Source organism: Vicugna pacos, chromosome 12 (genome assembly GCF_048564905.1).
Source record: "Vicugna pacos chromosome 12, VicPac4, whole genome shotgun sequence".
NCBI lineage: Eukaryota > Metazoa > Chordata > Mammalia > Artiodactyla > Camelidae > Vicugna > Vicugna pacos.
Window position 1 is genome coordinate 12,261,795 of NC_132998.1, and position 23,822 is coordinate 12,285,616.

Here is a 23,822-nt window from a genome sequence, read left to right on the forward strand (position 1 = left end):
ATGTACCAGGTGTTGCCACTGCAGCCTTGCTGCTAGAGTGACCTGGAGTAGGAGACGTCAGGTTTATTATGTACCAGGTGTTGCCATTGCAGCCTTGCTGCTAGAGTGACCTGGAGGAAACAGGTTCTAGTTCTGATTTTTTAAGATTGTAAATATCAGAAATTGGTCAGGGAAATGGCCAATTAGTCTACCATTCTTAGCGTTTGTGTTTGAGATTACCAACTTGTTATTTTGGGAAATTTTTAAATTGTGTTATTTTTTAATGTAGAATTTTTTTTCTTTTTTTCTAATAGTTGATATACAATATTGTGTTAGATTATTTTTTTTAACCTAAAATTACAAGATGCCAAACTAAGACCTATGATAGAAAAGATTATCATTAATTATAGCAGTAATTTATGTCATTAACTCAACAAATATTTATTGAACGTATACTATGCAGCACGCATTGTTCCAGGTGCTAGGGATACAGCAGTAAATAAAACAAAGTACCCTGTTCTCATGAAATTTACATTTTTGAGGACTGAATTCATTTGGAAACTGAGGACTGGAACAACACGGTGCAAAAGAAAGACTTATCCAAGATATAGTTCCAAATTTTCATTTCAAAGCTTAAGTAATCTAATTGTTGAAAAATGTTCTGCTCTATACCTGTCTTTAATTTTCTCTTTCCAGACTAAAAGATCGCAGTCTTTTAAATTTATTCTCACATGTAAACACTTTCTTCTACTTGAGCATTTTAAATAACATGCTTCTGGTCATTCTCCAGTTCCCTTATGCCTTTTTTCTTTGTTATATTTAAATTAAAAAATAAGTTACACATTCATTTGGTACAATATTTTAAACTTACAAATGGTAGAGTGAAAATCCTCCTTAATAGCCTTATTCTTGGCCATTGGGCCCCTCCCTGAGGTCTACTAATGTATGTCAATCCAGAAATATTTTCTGCATATGTAGAAAAGTAATATTCTCTTTTATCCCCACTTTAAATAAAGTTATGATGTTTGATTTTTTCCATAAAAAGTTAGATATTAGGTATTAGATAACTTAGGTATTAGTATATAAAGAGCCTTCTCATTCATTTCATAGCTTCATAGTACTCCAAAGTCTGGATTTATCAGAATTTACTTAACCTCTGATGGACATTTATACTGTTTTCAAAATTTTGGATTATAAAAATATACTTCAATGAACAATGCATATACATTTGTGTACGTGTATGTATGTGTGTTCCTAGAAGTAGAATTTCTAGATCGAGGGTAAGCATTTTGTAATTATGATACAAAAATGTCAAATTGTTCTCTAAAGAGGTCGTAACAATTTATATATATTGATCAGCATTACAAAAGAGCATTTCCCCACATCAAGACTAACATGAAATATTATTTTTTTATTCATTGCCAATGTAATAAATAAAATATGGCATTTCAGTGCTATTATTTGCATTACTTTTATCGTTGGTTAGGTTAAGTATCTTCACATTCTTAAGAGCTTTCATTTTCTGTGAAGATTCTACTCAAATATTTTGCCCATTTTTCAAGTGGGTTGTCAAGTTGCTTTTTTAATTGATTTGTGGGACCTATTCACATATTTGGAAAGTTAGCCCCTCAACTGTGTTATAAATTGTCAAACTTCTCCACTTGTGTTTTGACTCTGCTTTTGGTACATTTTGCTTTCCAGAAAATTTTGATTTTTATGTGTTTATATTAGTATTTTTAATAATGTTTTGTGCCTTATTTAGGAAGGCCCTCTCCACTCTGAGAAATATTAAAAAATTATTTTTAGGTTTCTTTTAGTATTTTTATGATTGGTTATTATTTTTTACTTGTTTCATATTTATATCTTTGATTCACAGCTTTCTCTTGTAAGATATTCTTGTGATTCCTTCTTTCTCCCACATGATTGCACAGTTTTTTACAAAATAACCTACTTTCCCCCCACTAATTGGAATGTGTGTCCTGCAGGAGCATTTTAAAGTTTTCATCTAGATCTTGCATATTCTTCCATAAGTGTATGATCTGGTAGTTTTCATTTTTGTTGTTGCTGTAACCATTGTAAATGGACTCTTTTCTCCTATGATATCTTCTAACTGGTTCTTATTTGTATAAATGAAGGGTAGATTTCTCTATATAATTTTTTATGTAGCCATCTTACAGTATTCAAAAGCATGTGGAAGTTTTTCAGTTGATATTGAGCTCCAACTATATAATCAATATTACCTGCAAATAATGATTTTTTACATCTAGATTTTCCAGTTTTTAAACATCTCATTTCTGTCTCTTGACTACCTGAATTGGTTAGTAGCTTCAGAACTATGTTAAAAAATAATGATGGCCTCAAGGCCATCTTTGTTCATTTCACTGTCCCTGAGTAACAGCTAGTAGTGCCTTTCTATGGACCCATGTTTTTTTTTAGGAAAAGTTCATCTTCAAGAACATTTAAAAACATTGTTTAGGGAATTCCTCACAATTATGTGGATTCCCCATATGCACATAATAAAGTTTATTTTCTCCTATTAAAAAAAAGATTATATTTATATTCTCCTTTCTGAAAAAGTCATAAAACATCTCTAACTTCAGTCAATTTCATTTTTAGGGGGACTTATTTTCTCCACTCCTGTGGAGAAATGTTAAGTCCTTCTTTCATTAATTATTAAAATATAAATATAAATTGACTAGAAATATAGTGTGATAGTAGACATCTTTCTAGTATTTGTCATTTAAAAACGTTGGCTTTTGGGTTGAAATTCCCATTTAGTTTTTTTGTTTGTTTCTTTTTTTTATTCAACTTCTAACTTTTTGTTTTGTTTTGAGGGGGAGGTAATTAAGTTTGTTTATTTACTTATTTATTTATTTGATGGAGGTACTGGGGATTGAACCCAGGACCTTGTGCATGCTAAGCCTGCATTCTATCACTGAGCTATACCCTCCCCTTCTGTTTCATTTCTTTTTTAATCAAGAGTGGATGTTGAATTATGTTAAATTTGTTTAAATCACATTTTTTAAGTGTGATTTCAGCACTTTATTTTCATGCGTATTAAAGAAAATATTTTCTCCTCAGATCTTCTACTACAATTAATTATTTTAAACTACCATTGCATTCCTTGAATAAATCCTTCTTTGAATGTGTTACATCTGCTAATATTTTATTTAGGTTTTTTTTTTGCATTGACATTCATTAGTAAGTTTGGATGGTGATTTACTTCTTTTGTGCTATCTTTATCAAATTTCGGTATAATTTTAAGTTTGTAACATTTTTAAAATGTGAAAGCTTATCTTTTTCTATGCTCTGGAACAGTTTAATTAAAAAATTAGCTGTTCTTTTAATGTTTGCCAGATTTCACCTCTGATATTATATGGGCTTGGTACTTTTGTGGGGGAGTTCTTTAACAACTTTCTTAATTTTTATATGTCAATTAAATTGTTTAGATTTATTGAAGATTTTGAAGACTTAAGTGACATGATCTGACCTGTTTCAGTAAAATCATTTAAAAATTGAAATATCTAAATCAACATGTTACAACAATATTTAATTTATACAATTATAACTTTAATCCTATCAAGGGTCAATTAATTCATTATTTCCAGAAAGCTCTTCTTTAATATTTAATGTTATAATAATCAAATCACCAACAGGTATAACAGGAATTAAACATTGAAAAGTGAAAGATTTCACCATAAAAATGGTTGAGTCAAGAAGACACTAACATTACATGGGAAAGATAATATAAAGTATAATAATATAAACTATTTTTGAATAAAGAAAGTTTTGTAGAACCTCTGTAAGTAAAGATTCCATGTTTAAATGCTGAAATACAGTTTTAGAATTGTATTACCACATAATCAGTGTAATAAACCTGAGAAGTAATGATGAAGTGAATGTAAAATTAGACCAGATACTGATAATGAAACATTTCATTTCCATACACATGGGGGAAAGTCCTTAAAGATATTAAATGTTGTAGTGACTACATTGGATTCAACTTATTTAATTCATTGACTTTTTAAAATATCTACTACATGCCAGGGGCTGGGTTAGGCCCAGGGGGTGAAGGGTGGAAGGATACAAAAATGGAAAAGTCATATCCTTCCCTTGAGGGCACACAGAGATAGTCACACAGAGGATTATATAGTATGGTGTGGAAAGAACAACGATGGTATATTGCCAACTCTGTACAAGAGGACTGAGGAGAAAGAGTTAAGTAAAGCTTCTAGGAAGCCTGACCTTGGAACTATGCCTCAAAGAACTAACCAGTTAAGTCAGTAAAGCAGGAAAAGGCAGAGTGTCTAGCAGAGCAGCAAAAGGAAGCAAGAGGCAGAAAAACGTGGGTGCACATGTGTCTGGGGAAACTAGTAATTGTTTTGGGGCACCACGAACCATATCCATATAAGATAGCAAATTTAATTATAAATGTTGTGTTTGTTCTGACTGCTCCACCAATTAGCCATTCCCCATCTCTCTCCCTCTCCTTGGGCCACCCTATTCCCTGAGACACAATAATATTGAAGTTAGGCCAATTAATAACCCTACAGTGGCCTCTAAGTGTTCAAGTGAAAGGAAGAGTCACACGTCTCTCATTTTAAATCACAAGCTAGAAATGAATGAGTTTAGTGAGGAAGGCATGTTGAAAGCTGAGAAACACTTCAAGTTAGACCTTTTGCACCAGTTTGCTAAGTTGTGAATGCAAAGGAAGTTCTTGGAGGAAATTAAAATGCTACTCTAGTGAACATATGAATGATAAGAAAGTCAAATAGCCTTATGGCTAACACGGAGAAACTTTAGTGGTTTGGATAGAAGATCAAACCAGCCACAACATTCCCTTAAGTGAAAGTCTATTCCAGAGCAAGGCCCTAACTCTTTTCAATTTTATGAAGGCTGAGAGAGATGAGGAAGCTGCAGAAGAAGAGCCAGAAGCTAGCAGAGCTTGGTTCATGAGATTTAAGGAAAGAAGCCTCTCCATAATACATAAGTGCAAGGCAGCAAGTGCTGATGTAGAAGCTGCAGCAAGCTGTCCAGATCTAGCTAAGATTAGTAATGAAGGTAGCTACACTAAACAACAGATTTTCACTGTAGAACAAACAGCCTTTTATTGGAAGAAGATGCCATCTAGGACTTTCATAGCCAGAGAGGAGAAGTCAATGCCTGGCTCCAAAGCATCAAAGCTTCAAAGGACAGATTGACTCTCTTGTTAGGGGCTAATGCAGCTGATGACTTTAAGTCAAAACCAGTGCTCATTTACCATTCCAAAAATCCTTTGGCCCTTCAGTTTAGCTTAATCTACTCTACCTGTGTTCTATCAAAGCTTAGATTGACAACATGGTTTACTAAATATTTTAGGCCTACTGTTGAGACCTACTGCTCAGAAAAAAAAGATTTCTTTCAAAATATTACTGCTTATTGACAACACACCTGGTCACCCAAGAGCTCTTATGAAGATGTACAATGAGATTCATGTTGTTTTCATGCCCACTAACACAACATCCATCCTGCAGCTCATGGATCAAGGAGTAATTGTAGCTTTCAAGATACATTATTTAAGTCTTATTATATATTTCATAAGGCTATACAGTAGCTTCCATAGATCATAATTCCCTGATAGATCTGGGCAAAGTCAATTGAAAACCTTCTGGAAAGGATTCATCATTCTAGATACAGTAAAGATCATTTGTGATTCATGGAAAAAGGGCAAAATATCACCATTAACAGGAGTTTGGAAGAAGTTAACTCCAACCTTCATGGATGACTTTGAACAGTTCAAGACTTCAGTGGAGGAAGTAACTGCAGATGTGGTAGAAATAGCAAGAGAACTAGAATTAGAAGTAGAGCCCCAAAATGTAACTGAATTACTGCAATCTTATGATGAAGCTTAAACAGATGAAGAATTGCTTCTTATGGATGAACAAAGTGGTTTCTTGAGATGGAATCTACTTTTGATGAAGATGCTAGGAAGATTGTTGGAATGATAACAAATGATTTAGAATATTACATAAACTTAGTTGATAAAGCAGTGGCAGTGTTTGAGAGGATTGACTCCAATTTTAAAAGAAGTTCTACTGTGGGTAAAATGCTATCAAACAGTACTGCATGCTACAGAGAAATCATGAAAGGCCAAGTTAGTGAATGCAAACTTCACTGTTGTCTTATTTTAAGAAATTGCCACAGGCACCCCAAACTTCAGCAACCACCATCCTGCTGCATCAGAAGCCATCAACATCAAGGCAAGACCCTCCACCAGCTCAGATGATGGTTAGCATTTCTTAGCAATAAAGTATTTTTAAATTAAAGTATGTACATTGTTTTTCTGACATAATGCTATTGTGCACTTAATAGATGACAGTATAGCATAAACATAACTTTTATATGCATGGGGGAAAATGTGACTCACTTTATTGCTATATTCACTTTATTGTGGTGGTCTGAAACTGAACTGACAGGTATGCCTGTAGTTTGTTGCTGGCAGAACACAAAGAATAAGCAAGATGTGGAGATGTGGCAAGAAATGAGATGGCAAAGAAAGATCAGATCAGAGAAAATCCTAAATGGCATGCTAACAAACTTGCATTTTGTTTTGTACATCACAGAAGATTTTTGAAGAATTCTTAACAAGGGAAATAAAATGCTAATAATGTGGAAAATGGATTTAAGGAAAATAAAGCTTTATGCAGAGGCATAAGTTAGGACGAGCTGGCACCCTCTCAAAAGTTTTGAAGGAAGGTAAAGGTGAGAGAGGAATATTTCCTAAGAGTCAAATATTTCCTGTTATCTGGAAGGGATTCTTTGCTAGGGTGATATTTTAACAGCAGAACTCATATAAAAGAAGGGCATCAGTGTCAGGCAGTCTGGAGGAGTCTGTAATAAAAAGTAGAATCACTGCACATCTGAAACAGTAAAAACTGATAGACTAGAGGAAATACAAGTTTCACAGGGGAAACACAAGTTGCTTAATCTATAATCCTTTGAGGAAACATTGCATGGACAATGAAAAACTAAATGAAAATAAATTATTTAAAGCTAGTTGTGTGTATACAGTGGATTATAAAGTAGCTACAAAACAGGAACTTTAGATATTTTACTGCATTTAACTTGGAGATGGGGAATCAGTTTCAGAAAGTGCATCCTATTTGTCCAAGTTACACAGGCACAGCTAGTATGTGGTACAGCTGAATTTAAAAAGCCCATTTTGAAAATTTATACTGTACTAAGCTACATATTATAGTGCATTGCCTTGGAGTAGGGAATGTAATAGTTTTATATCCAAATCCTAATCATACTTTCACTTTGAAGTCAGGAAGACCTTGGCTTGAATTTCCAGTTCTGAACATCTCTGAGACTCAAATGTGCTGCCTCAAATTTGTAAAATGGATGTAGTAATAATTACTTCAAAGAATGGTTGTAAAGATTAAGTGAAACAATATATTTTAAAATACTAAAAATATTTACTTAATGTAAATCTAAAAATAGAAATAAAATTCCTTGCACAGTGATTGATGCATAGTAGATGCTCAGTAAATGTAAAATCACCTTCCCTTGAATCATAGTTCTATATCAAATTGTATAAAAATATTCATTAGGATGGGGCAGGGTTTTATCAATATATGTGCAATTTGCCAAGAGATTGGGGGAAAAAGGTAGGAAGAGATAAATGAATGTTTCTAGATAGGGAATTTTAAATGAGATACCTCAGTGGTTACTATTGGATGGGGTGTTTAGATTATTTGATTATTTTAAAATGCATAAACAATAAAATTCCTAAGCTTGAAATGAAACTGTAAACTTTTCCAAGTAGTGACACATGACTTCAATAAGGAAAAAGTATGGGAAAGATCTAAAAGACTGTGTGAACAGACAGAAAAACAGCAGGAAAGATTTGCTGTGAAAAACAAGGCCTATTGGGGAGATCTAATGCATAGCATAGTGATTATAGTCAACAATACTGTATCATAAACTTCAAAGCTGCTAAGAGACTAAATCTTAATTTTTCTCACCACAAAAGGAAATGATAATGAAAATCATGAGACATGATAGAGGGGTTAGCTAACACTATGGTGGTAGTCATATTGCAATATATAAATGTATCAAGTCAACACACCTTAAACTTACAGTCATTTATATCTCAATTATATATATATATATATAAAATCACTTGTATCAGATATGTATAAAAGATAGTTATTAGAATGCTACCCGCTTGCTTCATTGAGAACACTGTTATTTATAGGAATGGATGTGATAGGCATTCTGTAGTGCATGAAAAGAAGTGATTAAAAACACATGTAGTAAAGATGGTTATAGGAGTGGAAAAAAATAAAAATAAAAATCACCTATGGGATATGGAAAAAACCCTAAGGCTTTGGGAAAATAAATTTAATTAAAATCAACAAATTAATTCAGAAAGCAAATATATTTAAGTATTAAATAATCCATATATACAATACGTTCTAAGCTATATTTATAACCCACAAAAAGAGACCTAAGAGTTATTTCCTTACCCCATATATATATATATATATAATATATATATTCAGAAAAATTCCTTCAGTGGGTTCCTATTGCCTATCCCCTAAAAGAATCCAAACTCAACATGTCTTTTAAAGCCTTCCATAATCCAGTTATTTCAGTCTCATCCCCTACTATATCCTTTTACATATCTGTGGCCTAAAAGTCTCAGACTACTCATCATCAATCCCAAAATATAACTTTCATTGTCTTGCCTTGGTTTGGAGTATTTCCTCAACCTGGAATTCTTCAACCCCTTCTTCTCAAACTTTAGCAGCAGCAAAGTTTACCTGAGATTTTGTTTAAAATACAGATCCTGAAGCCTACCACCAAAAATTTTTATTCAAAAGGTCTGGGAAGACACCCTGGAATCTGCATTTTCAACAAGTACCACCCCGTACCAAATGATTCAGTGCAGGTGATCAGGGCCTACACTTTGAGAAATATTGGTATTGTAGAAAGAAAGAAGATCTGGGTTTCTTCCCAAATCTGTTATTTATTAATTACGTGACTTCAGAAAATTACTTAACTTTGCTCAGATTCCTTTTCCTCTCCTGTAGAACGGGGATGACAAAACACCAAACGTTGTGGTGTACATTAAAGAGTACGTTTTTATGACTGTGCCTCACGATCCCATTCAATGTTTTCCTACACGTTTTCTTCTTTATTCCTCTTGTTAGAATTAATTATGCTTTCCTTTTTGCTCATACAGCTGAATTGCTATTTAGCATTTATTTCGTTCTCTCTGACACAGTTAATTTATTAGTCTCCTAATCTGGCTTGTAAGTGCTTTGAAGGCAAGGACATTGTCTTTTTCATAATTGATTATGTACCTTCTATATGTTTTATACATATTAATACTAAGATATTAATATATTAAAAATAATAAGCAACACTATTGTAACACTAAAAAACTCTGTGAAGTGTTAATGAAAATTTGACAGTCATTCAGAGTTTTGAAAGTTTAGTCATATAGGGAACTAGATTAAGGTCTCATTAAGCAAGGCTCTCACGCCTATCCTATCTCTACTTACTAAGGATGAGATGAGAATGGAAAGTAACTGAGGCCAGGTTTGCTGAGTTAGGGTCAGTAATTATATCAATCTAATTCTTGTTAATTTTTCCAAGAAACAACATAATCCAACGATTACTAGCCATCCAAAATACTGGGAAAGGTTATGAGACCCAGAACCTCTACGTAATGCTGAACAGAATTGATGACTACCAAGAAAAGGTGATGCAGATTTGGACAGAGAAGCAGAAGTCTCTAGAGCAGAAACGGAATCAGTGCCTGAGGAAAATGATGTACTTATTTAGCCAGGTAATCTGTTTTCTATTCCCTCTCCCCAAGTGTGTTGTAAGAAAAGTGAAGGCGGTAAGCTTTGAAAATAACATTTACCCGGAGACACCATGTATATTAGTTTCCTAGTGCTGCTGTTAACAAATTACAAACTTGATGGCTTAAAACAACATAAATGTATTCTCTTAAGTTCTGGAGGCCAGTTCGAGAAATCAAGGCAGGGTTGGTTCATTCTGGAGGCTCTGAGGGAGAAATTTGTTCCAAGTCTCTCTTCTAGACTCTGGTGGCTGTAGACAATCCTTGGCATTCCTTGGCTTGTAGCTGCAGAACCCTGGTCTCTGCCTCTGATTTCCCAATGTGTTTTATGCCTTCTCTCCTCTTATAAAGCCATGTATCATTGGATTTAGAACCCACCTGGTTAATCCAGGATGATATCAGCTTAAGATTCTTACCTTAATTACACCTGTAAAGACCCTTTTTCCAAATAAGTTCAAAGTCACAGGTTCTGGGTGAACACATCTTTCAGACAGTTCACCATTCAACCCCTACACAGTGACTTCAGTGAAACTCCTAAATTGACAGCAGGAATACTGGCTGGACTCGTTAGATGAGAAAAGATTAGAAAAGGAGAGGCTTCCAGAAATGCTCAACTCCTTCCTAGTCAACCCACATCTACCAGCCTCTAGATATGAAAGCTCTTGAAGTCACTGCTTTCCAGATGATTTCTGGTGATTACTTCTCTCCTCAAAACTATCAGAAAGCAAATTTTAATATCATGCATTTACAAGAAAGGAGAGAGGAATTTAATTGCTTAATAGCACCAGGCACAGAAGATCATGCTAAATTCTGACATCTACTCATTATATCCCAGAGCTTTCTCTTACATAACCATCAGTATGCTTTTGAAAGTGATAATAACCTTACAAAAGTTATAGAACTGAGATTAGAATTCTTTGCTCTGGGATTACATGCTCCTGTTACTTTCTTCAGCATGGAGTTTTTGAACATTCTTGGAGTTCTAGGAATATTTTATATATCCTTTTCTTTCACTAATTAGTTTATAAGATTAGTGTACTTGCTACTTTAAAAGTTAATTCTCATTATAGCCTTATCCAAATCAGACATAGCATGAATTTTCCAGAAGTTACATTTTAAATATTAAAGCTCTCTCATCCAAAAATATTATTTTTGATGGTTCTGGGTTTGGAAAATATGACCAACGTAGATGGAGTAAAGAAAGATGAACTGGCATTGTCATGAGCTATCTAACAGGAACCACAGTGTCTAGGGCATTTCAGAGGACTATAATGATCCAGGGTCAGGGGAGTGAGAATCTAGATGATAGGTGGGTATCAAGGCATAATGAAGGGAGAGGAAAAAGCAAAAGGAAGAAGAGTGTAGAAATGAATAAATACCTTAAACTGAATTAAAGTGCTGGTCATGAGGTTGGTTCTGCTACCAGATTGTCTGGGTTCAAATCAGCTTCACCACATACTAGCTGAGAGACCCTGTGCAAGCCACTTACATTTTCTGAGCTTCAGATCCCCATATGTAAGACAAGGATAATAATAGCATCCACCTCATAAAGTTGTAATCTGACAGTCAATGTTATCTATCATTACATTTGCATAGTGCCTCACAATTTATGATGTTCTTCCAAATATATTATCTTATACAACTCTCATAACAACCCTATATTATTATCTTGTTTTAGAAATGAGAAGAGAGAGGTTCAGATAAAATTAACAACTAACACAGAGTCACACAATTAAGAAATGAGAGGACTAGAACTAGAACTTAATGCGGGACAAGGGTTTTTATATATCTTGGCTGCCAACTCTGAAATTGTGTGTTGGAGGTGGGTAGAGGTTGAAGAGTGGTTGGAGGAAGGGAAAATGCATGTGGGGAAAGAGGATTTGTAAATCCATGGAAAAGGAAGTGTCATAGTTTAGCTGGGGCCAACTCAGAAGACCTTCCTAAAGGTCTTTCTACAGATGGCCCTTTCTACAGATGGTTTCCTTTTTCTGTTTTATTTATTTTTAGCTCCAAGAGATTTATAAATTGAATCTCAGTCAACCTATCCCTTTGATCATCAACAAAAAGCAAATACATGCCTCTACCAAATTTGTTCAACGGACATTCCTAGAGCTACAAAAAGAAGAGGACAGAAAGTATGACATATTCAAGAAATTTAGGTATGTGGTAGGAAAGACTCACATTAAACTTTCTTTGGATAATATGTGGGAGTTAATGCTTTTTTTTCTGCCCAAGAGCTTCCCCTACTCCACAGTTATAATTGGTGCAGTGGAGAGTCTAAGGGAGTATTGATTTTCTTAGCTATTTTAGCAAGAGACTCATTTCTACTTAAATATTTAACATCTAATTTTGAGTTCTTTTTAAAAAAATGAAGTCGATTCTTCATTACTAAGAAACAAATTATTTTAATACACAATGAGTAATTTTATAAATTTATAATCACAAAGCAAGAAGCATTACTTTTTTTTTTTTTAAGCAAGTAGGAGTTTTGGGAATGAAGGGGGAAAGATTGTTGCTGGGGAAAAAAAATCCTGGATATGGAATGTATGCTCCATGAAGCTAAGAAGGTAGTTTTAAAATGGATTAGTAGGTGAAGTCATGGAAATGCAACTTTCAGGGAAAAAAAAGCAATTTCAGCAAATTCTGCTGTTTTAAACCATCTCTCAGTCAAAGTGGGCATAGCTAATGTTCCTCAGTGCCAGGAAGGGCTATATAGGACAGGAAGGTGGTGAAGAGAAGTGGGGAGAATAGGAATTGTATATTTTGATTGGCTATGGAGCTCAGAAGAATTTGACACATCCAAGTAGCGCTCTCTGATTCTCTAGACAAGAAGACCAAATAAAAGCCATCTGGAATGCTGATCTATCCACTTCAAGCTACCCAATAACAGAGAAGACACCAATGTATTCATTCTGGGCCCAGCTGGGTGGGTTCCCAGATATTCCGATGCTGCTCCAGTTAGATGTTCAGTCTACCTTCAGAAGATCTCTTGCATGCCTTCAGTCAAAGTAAGTTAGTTTGGTAATTGGGTCTTTGGTCATATACCTTTTGTTTCCCTGACTTGACTTTCTCTTACAGCACCAGGTAGTTATCAAAAGTAGGTTCTTGATGTGAGGTCAGATTCACACCAGTCATAACACAGTACAGGTAAATTCAGCATTAGTCTTTTAGTGTTTCTCTTCATAGGCCTGCAGATGTCACTACTGGAATAATATAAACAAACAAAAAAGCAGTTATGGTCCCATGAAACCTAACCTAACACTAAATAGGTCCGCTTTGAATTCCACCCTTAGGGGTTTATTATTGGAAGTACAGAAAGTCTGTAGTGGAATGCTTTTGTCCACTTCATGATTCAGTAACATGACCTTAAATGCAGTTGTCATATCTAGGCCAAATTTGAAGTAAGTTAAATGCTTATATCCCAGGATACAATGAAGAGACTTGAAGAGAACAGGTAAGGTGGTTATGTGGTTCCACATTTCCAAATTCTGTTAAACCAGATTTTCACTGAATCCATTGGAAATCACTCCAGTGGAAGTGAAGAGTTTTGGAGTCTACATTACTTTTATCAGGATAGAGTTTAATTTAATGCTTAAACATTTAGTTTAATGTTCTAAACTAAGAATTTAGAAAATGAACTTTTGCAACCTGAAAGAGTTCATGGGAGTAGTCTGATTTATTAGGGTAAAATCCAATTCTTGGGGTAAGAAGAAATAGTGTTAATGCACAGATTTATTTAGGTGGTAGATAGTATGAAATAAGACACTTAAAATTCTATAATAAAATAAAAAAATAGCTAAATATTATCATATAACATATACAATATAAAATCATATACCATGATCACAAGTGTTCATGGGAAAAAAGCAACCAAACCAAATGTAGCCATTTAGTTGAATAAGCATGACTCCTAAGTTATAGTTTATAATCAGAAAGCAACTCTCTTTTTGTCTCCCATTTTCCCTTATATTTCTTGGAGTGACTAATTAACTTAGGTTATTTGGAGGGACAGCATTCTAATTTAATGACTATAGTGCTTGGGACAAGATGTAGAAATTTTTCTTTGAATATTTCCCTTATCTCCATTCCATAGCTATCCTCAACTATTAGATCTCCTCCTGACCTAACTATTCACTGCTTACTCATGTTAAATCCTGCAAACTTAGTGAGACACTTACTTCCAGTTTACTGTTTAGATAGAAGGACTCAGAATCAAGGATCTTTTTTTTTTTGCTTGTTTTCTCATTTTTTTAGGTATAATATATATATATATTGAATCTCTTTAGGGCACAGTTCCGAATTTTGACAAATGCATAGTTATGGCAACCTTTAATTTATTTGCAATACCTATAGTTTTCCTTTTCCAGAATGTCATATAAATGAAAGTATGTAGTATGTTACTTTTCAAAATTTATTTATGTATTTATTTATTTACTGAAGTATATATCGTATTTACAATGTTGTATTAGTTTCAGGTATACAGCAAAGTGATTCAGTAATATATATGTGTATATATATGTATATCCTTTTCCAGAATCTTTCCTTTATAGGTTATTACATTCCAAGACATTGAATATAGTTCCCTGTTCTATACAGCAGGTCCTTGTTGTTTATCTATTTTATATATAGTAATGTGTATCTGTTAATCCCAAACCCCTAATTTATCCCTCCCCCCTCCCCTTTCCCTTTTGATCTCCGCCCATCTATGTAATCTTTTGAATCTGGCTTTTTCCACTTGGCATAATTTACACGAGATTCATCCATGTTGTTGTGTGTATCAGTAATTCACTTCTCTTTACTTACTGACTAGTATTATTCCATTGTGTAGCTGTACCATATTTGTTTATCCATTCACTAGGTCAAGGACATCTGAGTTGTTTCCAGTTTTTGGCAATCACGAATAAAACTGCTATAAAAATTCATATACAGGTTTTAAGGTGAAGTTTTCACTTATCTTAGAAAACTACCCAGGAGTGGGATTGCTGGGTTGTATGAGAACTGTATGTTTAACTTTATAAGTAATGGCTAAGCTATTTTTCAAAGTGATTATATATCCCTTTACATTTATTCAGTAGGGTGTATTTTTACCCCCTGTCTCCAGATGAAAACCTAGAGGATTCCAGAACATTGCTGGTAACTTTTCAGCAATATAAGTTTGTCTGGTCAATAATTAAAATATCTAGAACCATGTATAATAAAGCTTTAATTTTGTTTTAAAGTTCTCCTCTCTTCCAGCTTAGACTATTGCAAGTTACAGTCAGGCGAGGAGGACATGAACAGCTTCTTTTCTCTTTTACGGCCAGTGCTTTTTGTTCCTACTGTTCTAGCTTGCTAGTATTGAACCTCTTACAGATTAGAGCTCTGGAAAGGGAAGACAGGGGAAGGGAGGAGTGGGAAAGGGAAAATGAAAGTTCTTACCGATTATTACTGTTGTATTTTCTAACATCATTGCTTCCTAGATGTGACACATTTTTAAAGCTTACTCTTTCACTGGGGTACTTGGTGAGTTCCTTGGAGATCGTCGTCATCACTGGAGACATTCTGCACGTTTCTATTCCAATTGCTTGTTTGCGTTTGTGATACCTCAGACTCTTCTCTGCTGAGATGTGTTTGCATACTTGGGCAGCCCTCCTGGACTGAATTCATAACAGCCCTATGCCATCTCTCTTGGATATATGTATATGTGTGGCCCTCATCTAAATCTGTAGGAAACACTTAAACTTTCTCGGTCCAGATAAATTCTGAGGCTGAAGGCTCTTTCCAATGCAGTAGAGCTTTTTCTTTGCTTCTGCCATTAGAGCAGCTAGCCAGTCACCTGCCTTTGGGTTGTGTTTTTTTTTTTTCTTTCCCCCTCGGGTATGGAATCAGGCCCCTGTCTATTGGGCCTCCAAAATGGAGGCTCGTGGTAAATTCCAGGAGTAGACGAAGAGTAGAGGCACTCTCAAATTATTCTCCTCCGTGACCATTTCATACCCTCAGAGTGAGTTAGAAGACTGAGTCAATTACTTTGTAAATCCTAGTCTAGCACTTCTCTTTGGAATTTGGTATCCATTGTTAAACTTGCCAGATTTAGCAAATAAAAATATAGGACATCCAGTTAAATTTTTTTCATTTTTTAACATTTTTTATTGATTAATAATCACTTTACAATGTTGTGTCAAATTCCAGTGTTCAGCACAATTTTTCAGTCATTCATGGACATATACATACTCATTGTCACATTTTTTTCTCTGTGAGTTATCATAACATTTTGTGTATATTTCCCTGTGCTATACAGTGTAATCTTGTTTATCTATTCTACAATTTTGAAATCCCAGTTAAATTTTAATTTCAGATAAACAGCATGTGATTTAGTATAAGTATGGCCCATGTAATTTTATACTAACAAATTTTATTCACTGTTTATCTGAAGTTCAAATTTAACTAGGCACCCCTGTATTTAATCTGGCAACCCTCCTATTGCGTTTGCCAAAACTTCTGCTTTGACATGCTATTACACAGAAAATATGTATTAGGAGTTTCTAACTTGCAGTTAGATGACTGAGAACTTTCAGAGTAGGAGATGCTGAGAAGAGTGAAGAAGTTTAAGACATTATAGGAAATAGAAGAAGGATTTTTGCTATTTTTCAATAAAAATATTTCAAAGACATCTTAAATTAGTAATAATAGGCACTATATGATCAGCTACTATTTACTATCCTCCTCTTGTTTTTCCTCCCTAAAGTCTCTTCAAGGTCTTTCTCCCCCAAAAGAGGACTGTGTTTATTTTACTCTGTGGCAGTTAAAGTGGAAACTAAGAGACTTTCCCTCTGGTTTTGGTTATTTCTACCATCCTTTGGGTCTTTTTAAACAATCACTCTTGCTGAGCTGTCTTCTCTGACTCCTATGTTCTCCCATAGCATCTTGTAATTAACACTATCCTAGCCCTTATAATTTTATTGTATTGTAATTGCCTTATTATATGGTTCCCCTGATTTTAGACAATATGTTTTAGGGAGATGAGCTGTCCATTGCACTCAACTGCCTCTATTTTTGCTCTGCCTGCTTTCCTTTCAAGAATGTTTACTGACTACTTACTGTATGCCAGGTATTATAACTAGGCCCTGTAATACAATACAGGGAAGGGTTCAAGAGGCCATGGATGTCAGGCAGAAGGAACAATATGTGCAAAGATCCAAGGCCAATAATATATTTCTTCTTTTGCTTTATCTCCTAAATTAAAAAAATAAGATATTTGATTTTGTTTCATTAAATAATCAAACAAAAACCTCCCTGCTCCCCAGTTCTCTTTCTTCCCATTTCCAACAGGAGTGACTAGAACTAAAGTTTCTCTTCTTGCCTTGATGTGTTATGTGATGCTTGGAGCTATTGTCATCTTTGGCAACCCTGAGGTGATACCCACAGGACAAAAAGACAATACACCAAGAATCACAGAGGAGGAAAATAAGTAAAACCCTATCCTTGATGACAGGTTGCTAGAACAACCCTGAGTACACCTGTCTTTTTGTTTGATGAGCAATAGAAGACTTGATAGTTTCAACCATCCTTGGTCAGAGATTCTGTTGCTTGCAGCCCAAAATATTACTGACTTATTCAGTTTATACTTTTTCCCCTCAGAAAAGCTTTTCCTAATCTACCCTATTGCCCTTATGTGCCATTTCTCCAAACTCCCTATCTTAAGCTTTTTACTCTTACTATCCTAAGCTTATTACTCTATCATTGTATTTACCACATGTATTATAATGATCTGTTTATGCCTGTTTCTTTGTATCCTCAGAGGTCTGACAATTTGCTATTAGAGATGTTCAAAAAAGTGCAATGTCAAATGAATGAATAAATCTATATTTCTGTCTCCAAAGAGGTAATAATCAAAGCAGGGGGTGAGGAGATATTGAGGAATTACAAAAGACAACAACTATCAAAAGGGAAGTTTTAAAGAACTGGACTCTGTTAGGGCAGAGGAAGCTTTGGAAGTTGTAGGCTATGTGGTGCAATTTTTATTGCGGGAAGCACTACTACCTGTTAAGTAATAGTAATAAGAGTAGCACTTCACAATTGTATGGTGCTTTTCACAAACAGTGAAAATTTAGACCTCACAGCCATCCTGACGAGGTAAATAGAGCAAGCATTTTAGAGAACAGAAAGCTGGGGCACAACCAAGATTTCAAATGAGTTCTATATGCTATACTAAAGACACCTGAAATTTACCTTAAGCTAAATGGCTTAAATATTTCTCTCTCACTGAGTTAAAGACCACCTGATGTGAAAATTCTTACTTATAAAACAGTAGAGAAAGGTTAGAGTCACTCAGAATAATTGGCTCTGCTGATTCTCTGTCATTCACCCTACGTCTCTGTCACTCTCTGTGTGTCATACATAAGCACACAAGTATACATGCCTTTCTGTCTTTCACTATTCAAACCTTTGTTTAAAATATGAGTAGAGAAAGCTGGCATATAGTGTGATATGTCATAATTCTTTATTTTTTCTAAGGCATTGTCCTAGCAGGGGGTTTGAACACTTGAAAATAAGTTAATTGTTCAGATGTTTGCCTTGGCTTGTTAGAGCATTTTCCTTAAAGGGGGGCAAACTATGTAGGACACAAATCAGAAATCAGAAAGTTGGCTAGTAAATATAGAATCAGGGCAGAAGAGGCTACTTATATCATATCAAGGGTTGTGACACAACATTATCTTGTGGCTTCATTTGCACTGTAAGAAAGTACCTGACAAGCACCTGGACAGCTATGCTGGCTACATAGCATGCTGCTTCTCCAGAGACTCCTCTGTGACCCTGCTCTTTCTGATTTTGGTCCTGGGAGATATTCTGTTTTGTTTAGGTGACCTTTATAAATATGGATTACATTTTAATTATACCAGTTTAACTTTGTGATTTCTGGAGGCACTCATTTTTCCTATGAATCATCTATATTCCCACTAATGTGGTTAAGAGCAATTTTAGTAAGATTAATTTTCTTGTCTTGTTTCCAGGTTTAAGAAGATTCCCAGGTGACTGTAAAATTAAAAAAGCAAGTAGAAAGTAAATTTCAACGTTTCAGCAAGATGTTTATTTTGCACTTTTCATGTATATCCATTGTTTGGCCTATACTATGTTTTTATATTCTGCCTGTGGTTCTTCTTCAGGTTAAACATCTTCATTTCCAGACTACTACCATGATCACTCAAGAAAGAACATCTTCTTTTCTAACTTACTCGAAACACAAAGCTTCAACAAACACTGAGATAGGCTGTCACAATAGGGACATAATATGGCCCCTGATATGATGGCAAAGTGGCACAGTCCATCCCCACAACCCAAACCCAAAGATGCCTCAGAAATAAGAAATGATTGGGTATATAAAAAAAAGAAAATAAAACTAGCAGAAACCCCTGGAGGGTCAGAAGGTGGTTATGATTTGATAAAGAAGGAAAACAGTAGCCCTGGACAGAGGAGAGCCACGATCCCAATGTGGAGAGTAGATTTGGGAAGAAGTTCTGAGTTGAGGTCTTTTCTATCTACCACATTGCCCAGAATAGATCACTGCCTTCCCCATTAGCCCTGCTGCAATACCAGAAAGCAGGCTCATAGGGGAATATTATTGGGACGTAGGGTAAAAAATGGTAAATGCTGGCTCAACCAATAAGCAACTAAGGGTTTCCGCCCACCTTTTCCCATAGCCTTTCTTTTGGCTCAGAGGGCTAGACAAATACATTCTTAGAAAAGAACAAAGCCTAGGGTGTAGAGAGGTTTGCCAAAGGGCAAAGCCCTCTGATGAGAGAAACACACATAAAGATATTCAAAGTTGGATCCTCCCATTCACCAGGAGTGGTACAAGCTAAAGCCTAGGTTTTGACTCCTCCCACCCCTTTCTCCTTCCATTACCCACTAAGTTAACTGATACCTATGAAGGAAAATTACCTCATAGGGAAAAATAACTAGACAGTTATAAAGATAGTAAACTAAATAACCTATTATAGATGATAAGAATTAATAGAATGCAAGCCAAATAAATGTCCTCAAAAAGGATATTGATAATGAAGCTGAAACAATTATGAAGAACCAAGTAGGATGACTAAATATTCAAAACACAATTGAAATAATCTCAATAATTATATAAACAGCAAAATGATATAAAACAGAAAAACTGGTCAAGAAAAACTTCTAGAAGACATTGAGAAGGAAAAAAGATGAAAAAACATAAAAATTAATAAATATGAAAGCCAGACATAGAAAAGACAACATTTATATAATAGGAGTCTTAATAGGAGAGAAAAAAGTAAATGGAAGGAAGATGATATACGAAAAAAACAACTGAGAACTTCCAAAGAGAGATTGATATTGGAAGGGTGTATAGGGGGATAAGTAGGGTTGATATTGAAAAAAAATGAATACTTAGTGATATTTTAATGAAATTTAAGGACTCCAAATGCAAAGAAAAAGTTCTAAGAAAAGCAGCTCACCCACAAAGAAAATGAATCAGAATGATGTCAGATTTCTCAGGAGCAACACTAGAAGCAGGAAAACAATACAGAAATATTTTTTAAATATCAAAAACATAAATGTTGACTCTAATATTTTTATATTCAGCTAAGCTATTATTTCAACGTAAGGGTGCAAAAAAACATATTCTCAGACCACCAGGTCTCAGTAGATTATTGTTAAGATCCTCTTTGAAGGAACCTATCAAACAAAAATTTCAGAAAACACTATAAAATACAAGATAGTAAGAATGAGAAAATAACTTTGTAAAGCTTGTTGTCTAAAAAAATTTCTATGTATATACACATATACACATCCATCTACAGACACACCAGATATAACAAAAGTAGGGGACAGAGTACAACATCCAGAGGTAGGTAAGAGTGTGTACGTTAAAGTATCTGTCCCAAGAAAAGATAGAATTCTCAGATTTAATTTAAAAACAAGATCAAGCAATATAATGTCTACAAGAGACACGCTTAAAAGGACAGGATAAGTTAAAACAAAGAGATGGAAAAGGCAAATATGAACCTCCCCAAAAATCAAGAAGACATCTAATATTAGACAAAAACAGAATTCAAGGCAAAAAGAATCATTAGGGGCAAAGGGAAACAATAGATCAAGAATACATCATATAGAGATAATATAATACATCTATAAAGACTCCACACAGAAAGAACTACTAGAGCTAATAAAAGACTTCAGCAGTGGGGATGCAGTGGGGATGCAGTGTGGTGCAGCCATTGTGGAAAACAGTATGGAGATTCCTCAAAAGACTAAAAATAGACTTACCATATGATCCTTACCATATGATCCCACTCCTGGGCATATATCCAGAGGGAACCTTAATTCAAAAAGACACATGGACCCCAATGTTCATAGCAGCACTTTTTACAATAGCTAAGACATGGGGACAACCTAAATGTCCATCGACAGATGACTGGATAAGGCAGCTGTGGTATATTTATACAATGGAATACTACTCAGCCACAAAAAGAATAAAATAATGCCATTTGCAGCAACATAGATGGCCCTGGAGAATGTCATTCTAAGTGAAGTAAGCCAGGAGGAAGAAAAATACCATATTATATCACTCATATGTTGAATCTAAAAAAAAAAGACCAATTAACTTATATATAAAACAGAAACAGACTCACAGACATAGAAAACAAACTTACGGTTACTAGGAGGGAAGAGGGTGGGAAGGGATAAATTGGGAGTTCGAGATTTGCAGATACTGACTGGTATATATAAAATAGATAACAAGTTTATACTGTATAGCACAGGGAACTATATTTGATACCTTGTAGTAGCTTATGGTGAAAAAGAATATGAAAACGAATATATGTATATTCATGTATGAGTGAAGCAATGTGCTGAACACCAGAAACTGACACAACATTGTAAACAAACTATACTTCAGTAAAGAAAAAGAAAAGAAAAAAATACATCTACATTGTTAACAAAGATGCTTATAACAACATAACCTCAAAATATGTAAAGCAGTAACTGAACCCTGGCTCTTTCCTGATAATACTGCCTCACTTGCAGCTTCCTCAAATGATGTCTATTTAAACTTTCACATCTCCCTTATCACTTGGCCTGGAAATGAAGTGCAGATTCTCCTCACCCTTTAATGCTACTTCCAGATCATTCTCCCCTACTCTCTAGTAAGACTCAACTTTAAATCTCCTGTCATTAGACTGTATACCACTCATTGTCCTCTTTGTTGCAGTCATTTACCTCCTCCTTGCTCACTGTCACTCTTTAACCAGTACTTCTGTCATAATTCCTAACAATTTCAATATTCATATACCTCTTTCCAACACCTGGCCTCACAATGTTTTGATCTGTTCTCCTTCGGTGATTTAATCTTCTATTCATTAGTCATATCTTTGACCTTGTTGCTACAAAAAAGGAAAAAAAAAAACCCTACAACTGTGCTGTAATCTGTTTCAAATAATTCATTCCCCAAATATCACCTCTTTACAGCTCACTCCTAGTACCCCAACTCCAACAAATCCTTTTGATCTCCACAGGGACCTTTCCTTCTGTGATTCTACCACCTTCTCACTGTGTCTCACCCCTTCATGTCCTCACTTCCTTTGTAAGCCAGCTAGAATTCCAAGGTCAATAATCAGAGAATTCCAAGGTCAGTTTCTTACATATGCTCTCAACTCGAACTCACTTGTTTTTCTCTTTTTCAGATATACTCCTTGGCTGACCACAGCCCAGCTTAAATCCAATTTTACCTGCCTACCGCACAGCTGCACCCTAGAAGCTGAATATGGCTTCAGGAAAACATTCAAACTTGCTGACTTACTTTAAATAATCATTAACCTCAAGCAGCCCATAATGCTGCCTGTAAAATATACTATTTCCCTAATTTATTCACTCTGACTTTCCTGACAAAATTCTGTATTTTCTCCTGTCCCCTCAAATTTCTGTGATCTTCTCTTCCATCTTCTCTCCTGGCTGATGAACTAGCTCCCTACTGCACTGAGAAAACGGAAGCAATCATTACTAACTCCACGTACTTCTAGCACCACATCTCCTTAATTATCTGAATTTGTACTTATATATAATGCTTTCTCTCTTGTTACCTGTGGATGAACTATATGACTCATATTTAATGCCAGCTTCTCTACTTGAACACTAGATCTCTTCAATTCGAGGACACTGGTTCAATAATTCTCCCATTTCTCTCTATACCATCTACTTTTTCCTCTCTAATATGATGTTATTTTTCTCAATTTAATAAACATACAAACAACTCTCTTAGATCCACCTCCTCCTCCAGTTTCTGCCCCATCTCTCTCTTTCCTTTCATAGCACAGCTCCTTTTAATTTTTAATTTTGTAAACTCACTGTCTCAAATTTCTCTCTTCTCCTGAACCCACTCTAATCAGGTCTTTGCCCCAGTCACATCATCAAACTTGCTCCTAGCAAGGTCACCAACAACCACCAGATTGTTAAATCCAAAGGTCAATTTGCAGTCCTCCTCTTACTTGGCCTGTCAGCAACATTTGAAACTGCCTATCACTCTTTGTTTGAAGTCATTTTTTCACATGGTTCTAGGATATCATGCCTTCCTATTTTTCTGGCCACTTCTACATATTTTTGCTTGTTGCTCCTCATCTCCCTGACCTCAATGTTGGGGTGGTTCAGAGTTTACTCCTTGGACTTCTTTTCCTGTCTACACTCCCCTGATGGTCTCAGTCTTAGGACTTTAAATACCATTTATGTGCTGATGACTCCAAATCTATATCTCAGCTTTTACTTTGCTTCTGAACTTTGCCCCTGAATTCTAGTCCTGTATATCCAACTATCTACTTGATCTCTCCACTTGGCTGAGTTCCTGATAGTCTGCACCAAACCTACTCCTCATGTTTTGTTCTCGATACTTTTTGTCTTGAATTTGTACTTTGAATAGATCTTTGAATATACCCGTTTTGTTTCTGGGTTTGTTTGTTTATTTGGTGTTTCTGTTTGTATTAGCCTAAAATATCTA

General features: G+C 35.0%; 2 protein-coding genes across 3 annotated transcripts in view; one reads left to right on the forward strand and one right to left on the reverse strand.

The window, feature by feature from the left end:
- Positions 1-19,209, forward strand: part of FAM186A (family with sequence similarity 186 member A) — a 58,999-nt gene extending 39,790 nt beyond the window's left edge. Inside the window, exons 6-10 of one of the 2 annotated variants that reach the window (XM_072972817.1) lie at positions 9,625-9,817; positions 11,840-11,991; positions 12,658-12,840; positions 18,823-18,840; positions 18,976-19,209. In XM_072972817.1, coding sequence (XP_072828918.1) covers positions 9,625-9,817; positions 11,840-11,991; positions 12,658-12,840; positions 18,823-18,840; positions 18,976-19,009 — 580 coding nt within the window. In that variant the 3' untranslated portion in view covers positions 19,010-19,209. Of the gene's footprint in view, positions 1-9,624; positions 9,818-11,839; positions 11,992-12,639; positions 12,841-18,822; positions 18,841-18,975 lie in introns of those variants that run through there. The other variant, XM_072972816.1, reaches the window with a different exon arrangement.
- LARP4 (La ribonucleoprotein 4) overlaps positions 1-23,822 on the reverse strand; it is a 132,497-nt gene that overhangs the window by 102,858 nt on the left and 5,817 nt on the right. The window lies entirely within an intron of this gene.